The sequence below is a fragment of the Heterocephalus glaber genome, unplaced genomic scaffold, assembly GCF_053883595.1.
Source record: "Heterocephalus glaber isolate CG9 unplaced genomic scaffold, H.glaber_assembly_v1.0 deba00001442, whole genome shotgun sequence".
Lineage (NCBI taxonomy): Eukaryota > Metazoa > Chordata > Mammalia > Rodentia > Bathyergidae > Heterocephalus > Heterocephalus glaber.
In genome coordinates this window covers 8,541,365-8,558,624 of record NW_028258296.1, presented here as the reverse complement: position 1 = coordinate 8,558,624, position 17,260 = coordinate 8,541,365, and the positions used below count along the sequence as shown (strand labels likewise).

Sequence of the window (17,260 nt, the reverse complement as noted above, 5' to 3'; positions counted from 1 at the left end):
TGTGTGTGTGTTCATTTGCCACTGCAAATCTATCTAGCAATTGTTACTATTTTCTTCAGTGAGAAAATCTGGGTTATATTTCAGGTTTTTGGGGGGGTTTTTTTGCTTTCTTTTATCCTGTGGATGCCCCATCCATATATTACATGGTCAAGATAAAAATATTAATTTTGTATGGTGTCATATCTGGTGGAGTTTATTCCTCTCACACACTGACATTCTTTACCCTACTGCTGCTTGTCACTGCTCTGTGGGGTGGATTCTGATATTTCCCAAGGGAAAATAACAGGATGAGACAGTTTCTGTGATGTCTTTCTACCTACAGTAAGGTACCCTTTCTACACCCTCTATGCTGCTCTGAATAAATGTGAGAAAAAGTGCACGCTATTACGGCATCCTCTTTTCTAGGGAGAATTACATATGAATTTAAGCCCTGAAGGCAAATAACTGCTCTGAGGATCTGAAAGAGCTCTCTAATTAAAGTGCAGATTTTAAATAAATAAGACAGAAAGTTTTAGGAAGGGATCTTTCAGATTTCCTATAAATCATGGTTTCCAAACTTTGAAGATTTGAACATACCTATTGATCTAAGATTTCCTGAGTTAACTCTCCTCCCCACCCAGGATTTTGAAAAACTCAGGGTGTGTCTCTGATGCTTAACTGTATATAGGAAACTATTATTTCTAAACCATCACATTCTGATCAAATTCCAACTGTTTCAAAATCCTGTCTTAATATCAGTATTCCCACAATTATGACCCCTTTGGAAGAGGTAAATTTATAACTGTGTTTCCAAAACATCCTGTGTGTACCTCTTAAGACTCTGTAGTGTAGTTATGTACACGTTTCTAACTCTTTCCATATGGACTTCTTGATATTCACTTCCCTGATTAATTTGGTGCTCAATAAATGTCTTTTGAATGGCTGGATATGTGGAGGAATTCAAGCAGGTCACTGCTGATTTGCCCTGATTTTTATAGTTGACCTCGGAAGGACACAATAGATTGAGTAATACATGTGCATAGGTTTTCTAAATGAAAAAAAAAAAAAAAGCACTAAGCTAAGCAGCAACACGATTCAAAGTTGGAACTGAAGTCTGAAAGATACATTTATCTCAAACATGTTCTTTACCCCCTAAGTTTTTCTGGCATACTCTATCACTAGGCAATTCATGAATCTGGCAAGTTTGCATTTACAACTCATGCTCGGGTATTTTTCCCTCTTATCACAATCTCTGAGTGATGGGATGAGTGGAGAAACCATAGAAATCTCTGAAATGTCATAAACTATAAAAAGTCAGGTATAGTCTGTCAGCTGGAGAAAGCACTGTTGCTGGTTAGATGTGGGCCATGAAACAGTCAGGTAGCCATGAGTGAACCAATTTAGAAAAAAACAAATCATGAAATCTTTTCTCCTCTCGGTTTGAGAGCAGCACCTTTTTCCAGGAGATTTGCTATGTGGCAAAGATCTGCTTTCACCTTCTGGGGGGCTGGCCAAGACAGAAAAGGGAAGTGCCAGCCCAGTGCAAGGAGGAATGTTCTTTTGATATTGCCAGCCATAACTAGATACGGGAGTGCAAAAAAAAGCCAATTCTCCCTAGATTTATAGCTATGTCTAGCTTGTTGACTCAGGCAGTTTGGAAAAGCTTCAGAAATATGGTTTATCTGAACTAACTCAGACTTCAAGCTTGTGGAAGAAGGAAAAAAGTAGAAATAATGTGTGCCTACTTTTAAAATAAAATCCTTTTGACTCTGAATTTATGTAGCTTTTGAAGTATAAAATACTCTAGCTAACACATAGTACATAAAACCTATGATGGCCCATTCTTTTAAAAAGAAATTTGTATGATTATTGTCCAATTATATTTCTGAGTTTACAAGGAAAAGCTGGTAGTAGAAAATGGAATATGAAAATACTGCACTTTTAGAGAGTTAAAAGAAATATTGAATCTTCGAACTCAAAGAATCCAGAAGAAAACTTACATAGGACCCATGAAATAATAATTGCATTTTCACCAAGTTCTCAGAATTTGCATTATGTCATTCTTACAAAAGTATGAAATGTTATCGAAAATCTCCACTGAGATGTTGAAATATGAGCATATGAAAGAACAAAAAACAAATCCTTATTGAATATCCCATATAGGCCAGGTCCTTTTCTTGGTTCTTTGATATACTGTTGAATGAAATATACATGATCGGTACCCTAGGTCTTAATGTATATTCTGTAAAGAGAAGATCAACAAGAAACAACTGAGTAAACAAATACCAGTGACAACAGAAGATAACCAAGAATTACTACAACAAAGGAGCTATAAGATTAGAAGTGGAAAGGGCAGAGAATTATGGGTACTAGCGATTACTTCCATAAGTCACATGTTGCCAGTCTATTCAGACCACTGCAACAAAATTCCATACCCCAGACTGCTTATATAGACGGAAATGGTTTTCTCATAGTTTTGGAAAATAGAAAATTAAGATGCTGGCCAATTTAGTGCTGGTAAGGACTGCTGTCTCCCACGTGCCACCTTCTCACTGAGTCCTCACATGGTGGATGGGACTAGTTAGCTCTCAGAGGTCTCTTTGATGAAGACATTAATCATATGCATAATGTAATGAGTTGCCAAAACTACACTTCCTAATGACATCACCTTGGAAGTTATGATTTCCACTTTTGGAAGTTGCAAGGATCCAAATATTCAGCTAGGAGCACATTCTCAGAAAAAAACTTACTTTGCTTTAAGATGAACAAAATCATCAGTGACATGAAACTCTCACTCAGAACTTCATATTTCACTGCTTCTTCTTAATGGTAAGATTTGGGGTGGGAGACCTTACAGTGGGTAGAGTTCAGTGGAACAGGATGTAAATGAGAGGGAATCACTTGAATTTTTATTTATTTATGTTTTGAGAACAGGTATAGTGATTGTGTGCATAAGTCAAGTAGGTATAGTAAAACCTCTAGAGGATTTTGGTAATGAACCTATATCACACTGATTGAATGGAAGGATACTGAGTCCATTTCTTTACAAAACCACTCTGATTGTATACTATAACTGAGCAAGCCAACGATGGTTTAGGTGGCCAGAATATCAGCATTATAATAAATGCTAAATCAACGCTTTTCAAAAATCTATGAATTTTTATGGGCCCAATTAAATAAATACGCTATCCACCTTTCAGTGCTAGAACTCTAAAGAATGACTCCAAATGGACTCATGTGTGTAGCTCTTGTTTTTCCTAGACTCTTACTACTGAAGAGCTCCATAGGGCATTTAACTGATTTTAATGAACCAGTACGAGTGTCCACATAACCATCAAAGGCATCCTGCTCTAAGTGTCCCAGGCCCTGTGTGACCCAGCCTTACATGTCATGCCACTCAGTGTAGGTCTTGACTCTATTTATTACTTCTAAAAATCATCTGTGTAGACTTTTAATACAAAAATCCTCACTGCCTGTAGGATTCTTATGATATACAGATTAGCCACACTTATGTTGACTTCTCAAATTGTTACTGGTTATATTCCAAACTACAGAATAAGTTTGTAAGAGAAATTAAAGTTAAGATTGTGAAGACTGCTCATTGAACAAGAAAAGATAAAAATTCCATTTTTATAGATCAGAAAATAGAGAATGAGGGTATGGCTCAGTAATAGAGTCTTTGTTCATCATAGGTGGAGCTCTGGGTTCAAGTCCCTGAATAAAAGCAAACAAACAAACAAAAAAAATCAACAAAAAACAGGAAAGAAAGGGAAATCAAGAAAGTAAGTGTACAAATACAGTCAGTCACAAATTCAGTTACTCATTATAGCACATATAGTGGGGAGGGCTGGCTGTGTGGAGAGCATTAGGATCTGGTATGGATGTGTATTTTTTAGGGTTTCCCCTATTTATGCTGCTTCAGTTCCTCCTGAGAACACTGCGACAAGTAGCTCCAATGGGAACAAATCAGATTGTGTAACCTTTCAGTGTTGATGAAACTAATGAGACACTTCAACCAACTTTAGAGAATCTAAATCTATAGATATATCTAAATATGACTCATCTCTTCTGTGGGGAGCAAACTCAATAGGAGTGGAAGACTGGATGTTAATCTGCAGTTGAGTTTAAGGCCAGAGAAAAAAGAAAGGCAAAGCAGACCCTGAATCTAAGGGCTCAAGAGTGATTCACTTAAACAGATACAGAGATTTTAGAAAAAAAATTCATCTCCAAAGCAAACTTTAAATCTACTTCCAAGCTTTGTTGCTTAGAAAGCTTCCATTATTTTTATATCTCTCTAGCTGGTGATACACAGCAATTAATAATGAACTAGGTTGTAAAGGCCTATACATCCTCCATTAGAGAGCCACCAGGAGGGAAACAGTCCGTGCTGTTGTATGAAATTGAGATCTTCTACCTTTTGTTGCTTTTATTTATGGAATTGTGATGATAATCAAAGTGATAATGATGACGTTATAATAATCATTTCTTGCGTATTGAACAGATTCACATTTAGATGGCATCTTAGTTACTTTTCTCGTTGGTGAAAGGAGATAGCCAACACCCACAAGTTAAAGGAGTAAAGGTTTATTCAGTTCAGTTTGCAGAGGTTCCAGTGCATAGTCGGCTGGTTCCAAGGCTGAGTGGCATCGCAGAAGAGGAACAGTCCATGGCAAGGCACACAGGAGGCAGCAAGCAGCAAACAGCATCAGCAAGCCTGCCTTTTGCTTTTATCCCATTCAGGCTACAAGTCTTGTGCTTGGTGTCACCCATACCCAGGGTGGGCCTTCTCATCATGGACACAGGCTCCATGAAGCCCCACTTATGACTGCATGAGGCTTTGGGGAGACATCTAAGCCATATATAGATATTATCCATAACAGATGTGTTATCTATTTCGTTGTTACACTGCCCTTAGTCATGAATATGAAAAGAGCGTGCATCACAATCCAAACTATTTTTTAAAATCTGTAATTATTTAATGCCTTAAAATTAAGCTGATTGAATGTATCTGGTTCCCTTTATATGTATTATTTTAAAATTTGAAATAAGGTCTATAGAAAAGGAACATATACTTAGTAAGTTACTTTAAAAATCCCTCCTCATGTTTCTGTTTTTTGTTGTTGCTATTGTTTTTAATGAAAGCCCTTACAGAGCTGGGCGTGGTGGCACATCCCTGTAATCCCAGCACTCAGAAGGCTGAGGCAGAAGGATCACTGTGAGTTCAAGGCCAAGCTTAGCTACAAAGTGAGTTCAAGATCAGCCTGAACTATATAGAGAGCCACTGTCTCAATAAATAAATAAATAAATAAATAAATAAATAAATAAATAAATAAATAAATGAAAACAGTCCTTAGAAAAACAGACATACCATAAGATGTTACAAACATCCTCAAAGCTTGAGATCCCCCAATCTGAGTGCATTCATCTAAAAAACAAAACAAACAAAAAACAAACAAACACTGTAAACTAGTGGAAGCTCCCAGAACCAATTCAGAAGCTTGAAGTGTTGCCATTCTGCCCTGCTGCTACATCCAGGGAGGAAGCATCTCTCCCGTCTTGCATTTCCCTTAGGCTGATGTGACCTGTGACTATGCCAAGTCCTTCTCTAGGACCAAACTTTACTGTGCTCACAGGGTTGACATCTGTTGGTATCATCCACCTAACTGATTCTGCCCATTTCCATTTCTGTTGTCCTACACTGAGGTTGTTAACAGGTGTCCTGTGCTATGTATAGCACTATACTGAATAACTTGGTGCATAAACCATATGATTCACTTTAGGAGAAATCAACATGAAAGAAGTCTTTACTGATTTGAAACAAGATGTATGTGTTGAATCAGTTACTTATATAAAAGGGGAAAGGAGAATGTGGAAAATACTTTCTCTTGGTTGCTTCACCATGTGCTTTTCTCCTTTTATTTTAAATTTCTCAGGGTAAGGATTATGATTTTAAATTTTTGCATTTTGTTTGACCTTAGAATCATTTCCTCCATAATACTCAATAAAAATTTGCAAATTGTGAACACTGAATAAACAGTGATTTTGAATAATCAGAATATATAGAGAGATATATAGAAATAGATATAGATTCCCTCTTCAAGCCACAGTGCCTAAGAGGAATTTCCCTGTCCTCCTTACAGAGCGCCTTTGTCAACAGGTGATTCATTCTGGGGAGTATGAGCCACACCAGATGATTTTCTCTCACTAACGTTCTCTTTCCAGGTGCTTCTTGCCTGTGGCACAATCTGAATCATGAGGCCCTGGAGGTGACTGCAGTCACTGACATGACAAGTCACACCTGGAATTCCCTGCCTCCCCCTGCCATATTTTTTCCCATATTTCAATGTCAAATCTAAGTTTCTTGCTAAGAGACTTGATTGTTTGATTTTGTAGAAAAACACGAGTTCTTAATATTAGCTTACTCTGATAGTTAGCACCTCAAATATAGGCAGGTGTATAAAGATGCAACCAATGTATTTTTTGATCAGATAAAATTTACCCAATAGTGTACTATACCTTAGAGGATAGATTATATCTTTTATGATACACCATCATTTAAATATAGTAGCCAGACTAAACTAAGAGCTCTATATAGTGCCTTCTATGTAAAGTCAAAAAATGCTATATAACTTCTTTCTTAATGTTTTTAGCAGTGATCTGTATGTATGCATGCATTCATGTGTGTATACATATATGAGTTCAGATATATATATATCTCCACATATATTTCACAGCTTTCTATACTAAACTTATGCGTACATCCAAATATCAAAATAATATTTTTGTTTACTGTTCTAACCTCATTTTTTTTTTGAGACAGGGTCTCACTATGCATTTCAGGCTGGTCTTGAACTCATGGCAAGTCACCTGCCCCAGCCTCTCAAGTGCTGGATTACAGGCATGCACCACCATGCTCAGCCTAACTTTACTTTTATTAACTCTCCAGTTCACCAGAAAATCAGGCAAATTTTTCTCTATTTTCTTTCTAGAGTACTTTAATATCTTTGCTTCCACTCTGTTTCAGTTAAGCTGAAAATTGTCTTTTGTTTGGAATGTGTTTGAGAAGAGCTCACTAAAGAGTTGCGTGATAATTTGTTTGAAATTCCAATTAAAATATCATTTAGGAATGGTTATACTATATCACCTAAGAACCTGTCTTTTGCCTAATCACATCAACAGTTTCATATAATCAAATACTTTATATTTGTAATCATACATCCAGATTTTTTGTAGCAAAATTGTGGTTCCATTAAAAAACCAGAGATAATATTCAAAGTGTGACTAATTTAGTGTATAGTTACAGCACATTTTAGTTACTGTTTTTTTCCCCACTTTCAGTGGTACGTGTTTGTAGTATATAATGACTACATTCATTGCAGGGGATTGGTACATGTACATAACACATCTCAATTCCCTTCTTTTTCTATCCTCCATCCTCCTACCTTTTATTTTTCCACCATCACATTCATTTATTTATCTTATAAGACATTATACAGTGAAATATCATACATACAGATTGAAAACCAAACTATTAGGCCAAAGGACATATAAAACATAAAACAATTGTACTTTTGAGATACATTTTCTGCAGTGGATTACATTACCTTTTTCTCCTCTTTTTTCCTATTTTCTGTCATATATATATATACGTATACAAATATATACGTATATATGTATATATGTATATATACGAATATATGTATATATACGTATATATGTATATACGTATATATACGAATATATGTATATATACGTATGTGTGTATATATATATATATATACACACACACATAACTACATCTATATAAAGATACAGTTTTTCATATAAGAAAAACCACGCAATGTTTAAGCTTACGTGGCTGAATTACTTCACTTACCATTATGGTCTCAAGATACATTGATTTTCCTACAAATGACCCAAGTTTAAGTTTATCTTTTTTACGGCAGAGTAGTACTCCATTATGTATAAATACCACACTTTTTATCCTTTCATCTGTTGATGGATATATAGTTACTGGTTTTAGGAATAGCTATGGAAATGTTTCTTGCTTAAAGAAACAGAATGAATCAAAAGCATCTCCGTTTTTAAAGGTCATAGTTTTCTTAACAATTACCAAAGTAATTGCCTTATCTTTAAATTAGACCTGGGACATCAGCATACTATAATATTTATAAAGTAAGCCAAATCCTACACACCATCAAAGTTATGAAGATCCAGAACTGTTTTAAAGCTGGGAAAAGGCAGTACAAAAATTGAAGTTCATGCACGCATGTTAAATGTACTTTCCAATATCCAGTCCCAGCAGCTAATGCTGATGCCAGAGACACTTCTCTGCCCTTTAACGTATATCGACACACTCAAACCTTTACCCCCTTTGCAGCTTACAGGGTCTATACTATCACTGTCTCCAGCTTTTGTAGGAAGACACCAAGGCTGAGAGAGTTTTTTTTTTTTGGTACAGGGGATCGAACTCAGGTCTTTGCGCTTGCACAGCAGGCGGCCAAACCACTGAGCTAAATCCCTGGCCCCATACTGAGAGAGTTTATATATCTTCATCTGGGTAAAAAACCCTGCTTGTAGAGAACACAGAATTCATATCCATGCCATTTGAAGGTTAAGTGAGAAATTTGGACTCCTAGAAAATATGTTAATATAATCCCAGAAGTTAATTTAGAGATAGTTACTTCCAGCATTTCCCAAATTTTATCCCATGTTCAACAATTCTAGACAAAAGCTTCCATAGTCTAATACATCAGAAGACACACAGTCTAATATTTCCCATCACTCTTGCAAATTCACAGTGCATAAGCGTAAACACAGGCTCTGAGTAGTACCAAGAGATGTTTTCAACTAGCATTTTCTAGTCATGATCGACATGAGTGAGAACTCATTGAATTGACCTTTCATATGCCTTAGAATTTGTGCTCCTTGGAACATAAACTCCAAGAAAATCTAGCCCTACAATCTCATAAGTAAAATATCAAAGCTGAAAATGGCTTTGAGACTCTGAAATCTTTCCTCCAAGTGCATGTCCTGCCTTATGCAACTTTTTAGTCATCGTGTAGGAATAATTGTTCTGCCGTTTGAAGTTTCTTCAAGATTTTCACTTTCATTTAAACATTCAGCAGACAATCCATCCTTGCTGTAAAGATACTTCAATAGAATAAACAGGCTGATGTAATCTACTTCATTAAGCACAAATAACTCAATAAATAATTTAATCAATATTTAACACTTTACATTAACTATTCCATTCATCTTTAAGTATTTTATATCTAACAATTAGGGAAAAATAAAGCCAGCCAACAACATCAACAACAAATGAAAGCTTTTATAGTCTTGGGGTCCAGTAGAATTCATCTTTTAGATTAAGACCAGAAGATAGGAGGAAATTTTGTTGCCGTATCTTTATTCTAGGATATCAAGAAGTTAGTTGCTGTAGTTCAACAATAGTGGTTTTTTTACTGACCACTGCATGTTTTGCCATTTCAGTTCCTCCGAAGATATACGACATCTCCAGTGACATGACCATCAACGAAGGAACCAATGTCACCCTTACTTGTTTGGCCACTGGGAAGCCAGAGCCGTCCATTTCTTGGCGACACATCTCCCCATCAGGTAGAGTGGCGACGAACATATCCCTGTGGTTTGCTCTCCTTTATTCTTCTGTAACCTCACTTGTCCAGAACTCGGGGTCAACTTTTCAATCGTATCTTATTCCTGAGGTAGACAGAATGCACAGTTGAATACTTACACTTTCTACCTAAGAGCACTGTAGTTCACAAAAGTCAAATGAACACTCTGGGAGAGGCCAGAATAAAACTATCTTTTGATTCCTACTCAAGGTTATTTTCACTTTAGTATACTGGATAATCATAAATCAATAGACAAAAGACTGAAATAGAAATATCATAAGAGAAAGATCATTTCAGTGTGTAAGGGATTTATTCAATCGGCATTTACATGTTAATAGGCCAGCGTGAACTGGTAAAGTAATCAGGGGAGATGAAATTATACAAATTGTGAGGTTGCTGGGTCTAATTTCAAACTGCTGTTCAAAATCAAGGATTTTGGAGTTAGAATTAAATTTTAACTGATGAGGGATCTAGAAACCCTAGAGTGTAAGTAACTTATACACATAGACAGCACAGGTAGGTAAAATCAAGGCTGGGATGTGTTTATGGGTCCCCAGTGCTTTTACTACGGTGTGTGTCCTCCCCAAAGAGATTAAGTCAGTTTTAAGAAGGTGATGATAATCATCATCCAAACAGATCTATTTTCACAACCACTGCTCTAATAGTTGTGCAAAATTTAAAGCTCAAACTGTGTAGTTTTGGGCATTCCTTGGAAACGACAGTGATACTTTTAACAGATAAGATCCTACTTCATTTCAAATAAATCAAATTGCATTTTGTTATAATTTTATTTTATTTTATGATAGTCAAAGTAACACCAACAATGCTGGTGTGATGAAATTGCTATCAATAAAATCAGAAGGGAACATTTTTACACAGGTTTGGAAAGAAGCAATTGGAATACCTACGTTATCTGCTAATCCTTCCTTTAATATCACTGATCCTTAAGTGTCTTTCAGTTTCTTCATTTATAATGAGACTCATCCACATCACATTCTTAGTGTTACTTATTCCAGGAAGGGAAAATCAACATCACAGCAGACACGCTTACCTAAATATGACTAATGGTTCCTGTAATATTTGTGAAGTTGGAGTGTGCCCTTGACCACTGACACTTCACTCAGTAGAGCTGCTATGAAATCATAAAATTGGTATGAGAGCGCTGAACTCATGGCCAGATTCTCCATAGGGTAAAAGAGAAACAAATTCGGGACTAGTAGTTGTTAGATCCATGTGCTTTTAAGGTGACTTCTTTATGCATCAACTCAGCCATTCCTTGTGCAGTTCTCCGAGCTTCAGTAATGCTTAGCTAGTTTCCTGCTTTCCAAAAATTGCATAATAATCTCTGGCTATTTTTTATATTGACAGACAAAATTATACTCATTTATCATGTATAACATGATGGTTTGAAGTATATATACCTTGTAGAATGGAAAAACCTAATTATAGATGCATTAACTCACAGTTATTTTTGTAGTAAAAATACTTAAAACTCACTCTCTTCATTTTTGAGGGATCCAAAATGTCATCACTAACTAGATCTCTTCAGCATATTTCCCCTACCTAACTATAATTATCAACCATTTGATCAACCATGTGTCCTGGTTATTGTGTGAATTAAGATAATAGGTATAAATTTGTTTTAAAAGTATAATGTGTAAATGTAAATGTGTAAATGTGTAAAAAGTATAATATGTAAATGTACAGCTGACTATTAAGCATCTTTCCAGGCATTTGAATCTGATATGACAGTATAATTTTTATAAAAATGCAGCACATAATCTCATCTTCATATAATTTAAGATTAATATTTTGGACTTGACTGCTATTTGCAGTGCTTGTCATTATGCATATTCTTTCATTAAGTATTTAGATACATTTTTAGTTTAATTAAATAGTAGGAATGTTGGTTAGTGAAGTTATTAGAATAATGATAATGGATAACATCATGAAGCTGGAAGAAGACAGATTGGATTTATAAGTTAAATTGTACAGACTTGTTTTTGTAAGCCTGCCATGCTGAGAAAATGAGTAAAATTAGCATAAATATTAACTATTAAACAATGAATAGCTTGACTTAGAGGTTATTTTTATAAATGCTTCCAATAATTTCAAATTACAGTTCATTAATGATCTATATTCAAATGCACAACATCATGAAATTTGTACCTTAAGTAACATATCTGATAATTCTATTAGCTTTTTTCAACTTATTTATATTTGAAAGGAGAATTCTGAATTTCATAAATATGTTCATAGTTTACCTAAGTATATTGTATGATACTCTGCTTTCATTTGCTATATCATGAAAAAATTATCTCTTAAAAGAGCTGTCAACATATGAACAAGGCTTACTGCTAAAAAGACATGAAGGTATGGCTCATGTCACCATGTACTGGAAGCAATGGTACTTTTGTACATGTGTGATTTGTTTACATTTTGATTAGTGCTTTTGATCATTCTTGGAGGATCATTCGTGGTCAATTCTAATCTTTATATCTAATAGTAAATGACTATTCACAAGATGACAATACAACAGAGGTTTTCCCTAAACTACAGAAAAATAAAGCTGTGTGTTCAACCGACCATGAGCATCACTAGAACCAGTTGGAGTGGCCATTCTAATGTTAGTTCAAGCAACTCAGTGTACCTCCACCAAAAATATTTTTCTTGAGATAATTTCTGATATGTGTGCTCCCCTACGGTTCATCTATACTAATGATATCTTTTGTATTTTTTACTATTCAATATTTGGGAATGAATTTCAACTTTATATTTAAAAATGTTCCAGGAAAAATATAAGCACCTTATGTCTTTTGTTCAGTTTCAGCCATAATTATTTTGTCCATTTAATTCATCCTTTGCTTTTTGTTGAGGATGTATCATTACGTATATACAGAAGTTTCTTGACTGACAAAGAGGCAACATCCTGATAAAGCCATCTTAAGGTTAAAATATTGTAAATCAAAAATGCATTTGAATACCTAACTTACCAGAACCCTACAGCTCACTGAAGAGTGTAGTGGATTGTCAGCATGATTGGCTAGTACTTGTGGCTTGCTGTCACTGCCTAGATTCATGATAGCATCGTACTGCATACAGGCAGCCAGAGAAAAATCAAAGTTCACAAAATAGTTTCTATTGAAAATGTGTCATTTTTACACTATGGTCAAGTTTAAAGATTGTGTTTCACCATCATTAAGTAAGGAACTGTAGGTATATACATGTAGATATACACATTCAGTGATTTGAGACAAGTGATTGTTTCAAAGTATTGAAGGCATACCTTTTAGCTTCTTTTATCTCTAGATATTTCAGTGGTGTTTCTGAAGAGGAAGGACACTCTCTTTATATTAGCAGTTTTCAACTTCAGCAAATCTAACATTGGTATCATGCTTGATACAATTAGTCCATATTCCAATTTTGCCAACTGATCCAATAGTATCCTCTCAGAATACCTTTCTGTCTCATACAAAATTCAATCCAGGATCCTATATTATATTTAGCCATCATACTACTTTAGCTTGGGGATTAATTTCCCAGCCTTTCTTTGTCATTACTGAGGACTGATAATTCCCAACAGTGTTTATACCCTTTTTAAAAATAGAATTTTTCTCATTTGGGGGTTTGTCTCATGTTTCCTGGTGATTACATTCTAATTATGGTCATCTGAAATTAAATAAGCAAGAATGTATCCTTCTCAGAGAATCATACACAAGGCACATGATGTCCACATGTCCTTTATTCGTGATGTTAATTTCAGTTACAGAATCTCTGTTTTCTCTGGTTTCCATACTTCCTGGTGTCTTCCTTTTTCCTCCCTCATGCTATCAGTAATCAGTCTGTGAGGAGAGATTTGTAAGGCCAACACATGTAAATATTTGCTATTGGTTAATTCTCCCCTTACTTTTGACATCTTTGTGGTGCTTTCATGAATCAGTCTTTACTTTGATGCTCAAATGGATATTTCTCAGTTATTTAACTTCTTATGACATGGATTCCCAAATTTTAAAAATTATTGGTAATTGTTATTACTTAATTACTGTGTTTAATTATTTTGATGTGCAAATTACCTTGAATTTGGCCAGTGGGTGACATCACTTTGGCTTCTGTATCTTTGTGACATACACATTCTCATCCTTTTGTTGAGCATTTTCACACTTTCCAGAATCAGAAAATGGCAGACTACTGTGTGCCTTTCCTGCTCATCACTAGAATTACTCATTTCTCTTAACTTTGTATGATTGAATATACTTGGTGTTTGAACCATTATGTATAGGTTTAAAAATATAGCATACTGATCTACCTGTTATACAATTTTCAGAGACTCTGAGGTCTACCCTACCTCCTGTGATAGTCTATGCAACCATAAAAACTAAAGTAACTGTAGAACAATAGATAAAACATATTTTACTTGGCTTTGTCTAATAATAAATGTGGAACAGGGGTTGACCTTGTGTGTATGCAAAAAATGTTTGTAGAATTAACAGAAAGAATATTTATGTCTAGGAAAATGTAAGGAAGCAATTGTTGAGCCTAAATAATAAATATGTTCACTTTTTTATTTAAATGGAGCCTTACTGCTTCCATCAGTCTGTAATTGTTTTCTTATCCACATAAAAAGTTTCCTCAAATTTTCTAAAGTATATGATTACTTTACATTCCTATTATGTAGTAATGTTGACATCAGAAGGTGCTAGTGTAACAAAGTGACCAAGATCTCAGACAAATTACATTTGAGATCCAGTTCTGGCCCTTACAGTCAGTAAGATCTTACACATATTGGTTAACTTCTGTGACTTCAAATATGAAATGGTGATAATAATCACACCCATTTCATAGAAATTGTTATGAATGTGTGATGAAGTGGTGTGGAACACTGGACAGAGTTCACAACTCGTAGTGACCATTCCATCTTATCAACTATTAACTTACTACTAAAATATGTCTGAATTACTGACCACATAGAATTTCCAACCCTGTTCCCAAAATCGAAGGTTCTACTTATAAATCTTGAAATAATATACACAGCTGCTCTCACATTCTTTTAGCTCTAAAGCTGAAATATGACAATAAAGGATGTACTATATCCTCAAACTCTGCTTTGTTTGATTTTCAAATACTGAATCCTTTTATACATTATCTTTATTAGACGATAAAGACTATTCTGGCTCCCATTTCTATTCATTTTTCTGGCTCTTATTCCATTAAAAAGCCTCTTTCACTTTGTACCTTTCACTTTTTTCTCGCTACTTCATCATGCCCTCATTTAAATAAACTTAAGACTTCTCTTTTTTAGGTCAATCCCTTTTGATTAATAAACAGATACTGAGCACTCAGAAAGGAAACTTCAAACAAGTGGTCAAACATATAGATAGAACTAGATGTAGATGATTTCAAGAAACCAAAATAGGAAAAGGTTTCCAGGAGCGCTGTGTGGTGAAGAAGTCAGGGAGGGCAAATGCATACAAATAGTTCCATTTTCATGAAGTGATTTGGTAATCATTGCAGCAGTTCAGTGATAAAATGGACTAAAACCTATGTGTGCAGGATTAGAGTAAATGAGAAGTGAAGTATTTTGATATAAAGACATAACTAGGCACACTGTTAGTTAAGGTGGAAATTTATTTTCTCTACTTTCACATATGGTATTTTCTTTGCTAGGAATATGCTGTGTCCCTTTACCTAACCAGGAAACTCCTGTTCATCCCTCAATTTTTCATAAAGTCATTCCTAAGCATTACAGGAAAAATTGGACACTCCTTTTATAGAAGCAAAAAATCTCAAACTTCCACCACTTGTGTGGAATTCACCCTCTGCATTGTCCCAGTGGCTCTGTGTATGATCCTATAGACAGGGGAGGGCCAGGGATTTAGCTCAGTGGTTCCACCACCTGCCTCCTATAGGACAGGGGACATTGTTTCTCCTCATCCTGTGGCTTAGCATTAGGTCTGGTACATAATCCAGGCTCCACAGTGATGTACCTCTCTGCCCTGTGACTCTCAGAACTAGGCGTTAAAGTTGGAAAAGAGATTATGGATTTTTAGAACTAAGAGATTGAAACTGGAAATGAGATAATATAGTAGTGGCACGAGTAAGTATTTTCTGATGTTTCTGCAATACCCCAGTCCTCTGATACAAACCAGTCCTTTGATTTTCCTTACAGCCTTATTTACACAAAGAGTTGTCCATGCTTCGTTTACCCTTCATCATCCAACTGATGTTTATCTGCTACCTTCCATGCAGTAAGCACACTTAATTTTCTCATTTAAACCTCAAACCAAACTCGTTGTATCAATGAATATGGGGCTCCAGCTAATTGAATAAATCACTCCACATGACAGTGCATTTTTTTTCACTTTATACTTTTAAATAATTATTGGGCCGGGGATTTAGCTCAGTGGTTTTGCTGCCTGCTGTGCAAGTGCAAGGACCCAAGTTTGATCCCCAGTACCAAAATAAATAAATAAATAAATAAATAATTACACAGAAACAGTTACAAAACTAGCACAGCTTCCATGTACATTTCACTCAGCTTCCCCCAGTGCTCCCATCGTGTACAACTCTTTCGTGGCATCAGACTAGAAAATGGACAGCAGTGACGTATGTGTGTGCAGTTCTATGCCATCTCTATCACAGGAGTTGACTCAGGGAGCTGCTGCCACCATCAGATGCAGAACTATTTCTTTAGCAAACAAATCTCTCCTGTGCTGTCCCTTATAGTTACAAGACCTCTTCTGACCACTGTGCTCAACCTTGATGACCACTGATTTTCCAATCTTATAATTTTGTCTTTTCTAGAAAGCCATGTGGTTGGAATCATACACTATGTAACATTTTAAAATGGACCTTTGACATTCAGCTAGATGGCCTAGATTTACCCAACTGTGGCCTGTATCAATCTTTTATTTTTTTGTTTTTGTTGCTGAATAGAATCTCACAAAATGACAGCATCACAATCTTTCTAACCACTCGCCTATTACAGAATATTTGGTTCTTTGTAAATTTTTGCTCCTAACAAATAAAGTTGCTATGAACAGTTATGTTTTTTCCACCATTTTACTTTTTAATCTGCACATGTTGTTACATTCTAAGTGAGTCTCTTGTCAACAGCATCTGAGACAGAATATAATTTTTATTCTACTCTGTCAATCTCTGTATTTTCATTGGTGTATTCAGACAACTCACATTGGATTTAATTATTGACTTGTTAGGGATAACTGTTGATACTTTATTTTTGTTTATTCTTTTCCTTCTCATTTTTTTTCTCTGTTTGCTTTTTTGTGACCTCTTGAGGGTTACATGAAGATTTTTCATAAATCCACCTTATCTATAGTGTTTTTGACTGTATCTCTGTACAGCTTTTTAAAAGTAGCTCTATATATTACTTTGTAAATATGTAACTTATAATCTAAGATTGTCCAACTTTTACAGTTCAGATGAAGTCTAGAAACCTTATTTCTTTTATGCTGCCCAATTTAAAACATATTTATCATAAATATTTTTCTATATATATGAGAAAATACTATGGAGAAAGTTATAGATCTTGTTTCAATTGTAAATCAGATTTCAAAACTCAAATAAATGAAAATTTTTACTTTTACTATTTTTCTTTCTTCTTTCCTGATGTTGTAAGTTCCTGTCTT

At 35.2% G+C, this 17,260-nt stretch overlaps 1 protein-coding gene across 4 annotated transcripts in view; it reads left to right on the top strand.

Moving 5' to 3' along the window:
- Negr1 (neuronal growth regulator 1) overlaps positions 1-17,260 on the top strand; it is an 813,948-nt gene that overhangs the window by 444,880 nt on the left and 351,808 nt on the right. For all 4 annotated transcript variants that reach the window (XM_004841441.4, XM_087212675.1, XM_004841443.4 and 1 more), the window contains exon 3: positions 9,472-9,597. In XM_004841441.4, coding sequence (XP_004841498.2) covers positions 9,472-9,597 — 126 coding nt within the window. The remainder of the gene's footprint in view (positions 1-9,471; positions 9,598-17,260) is intronic.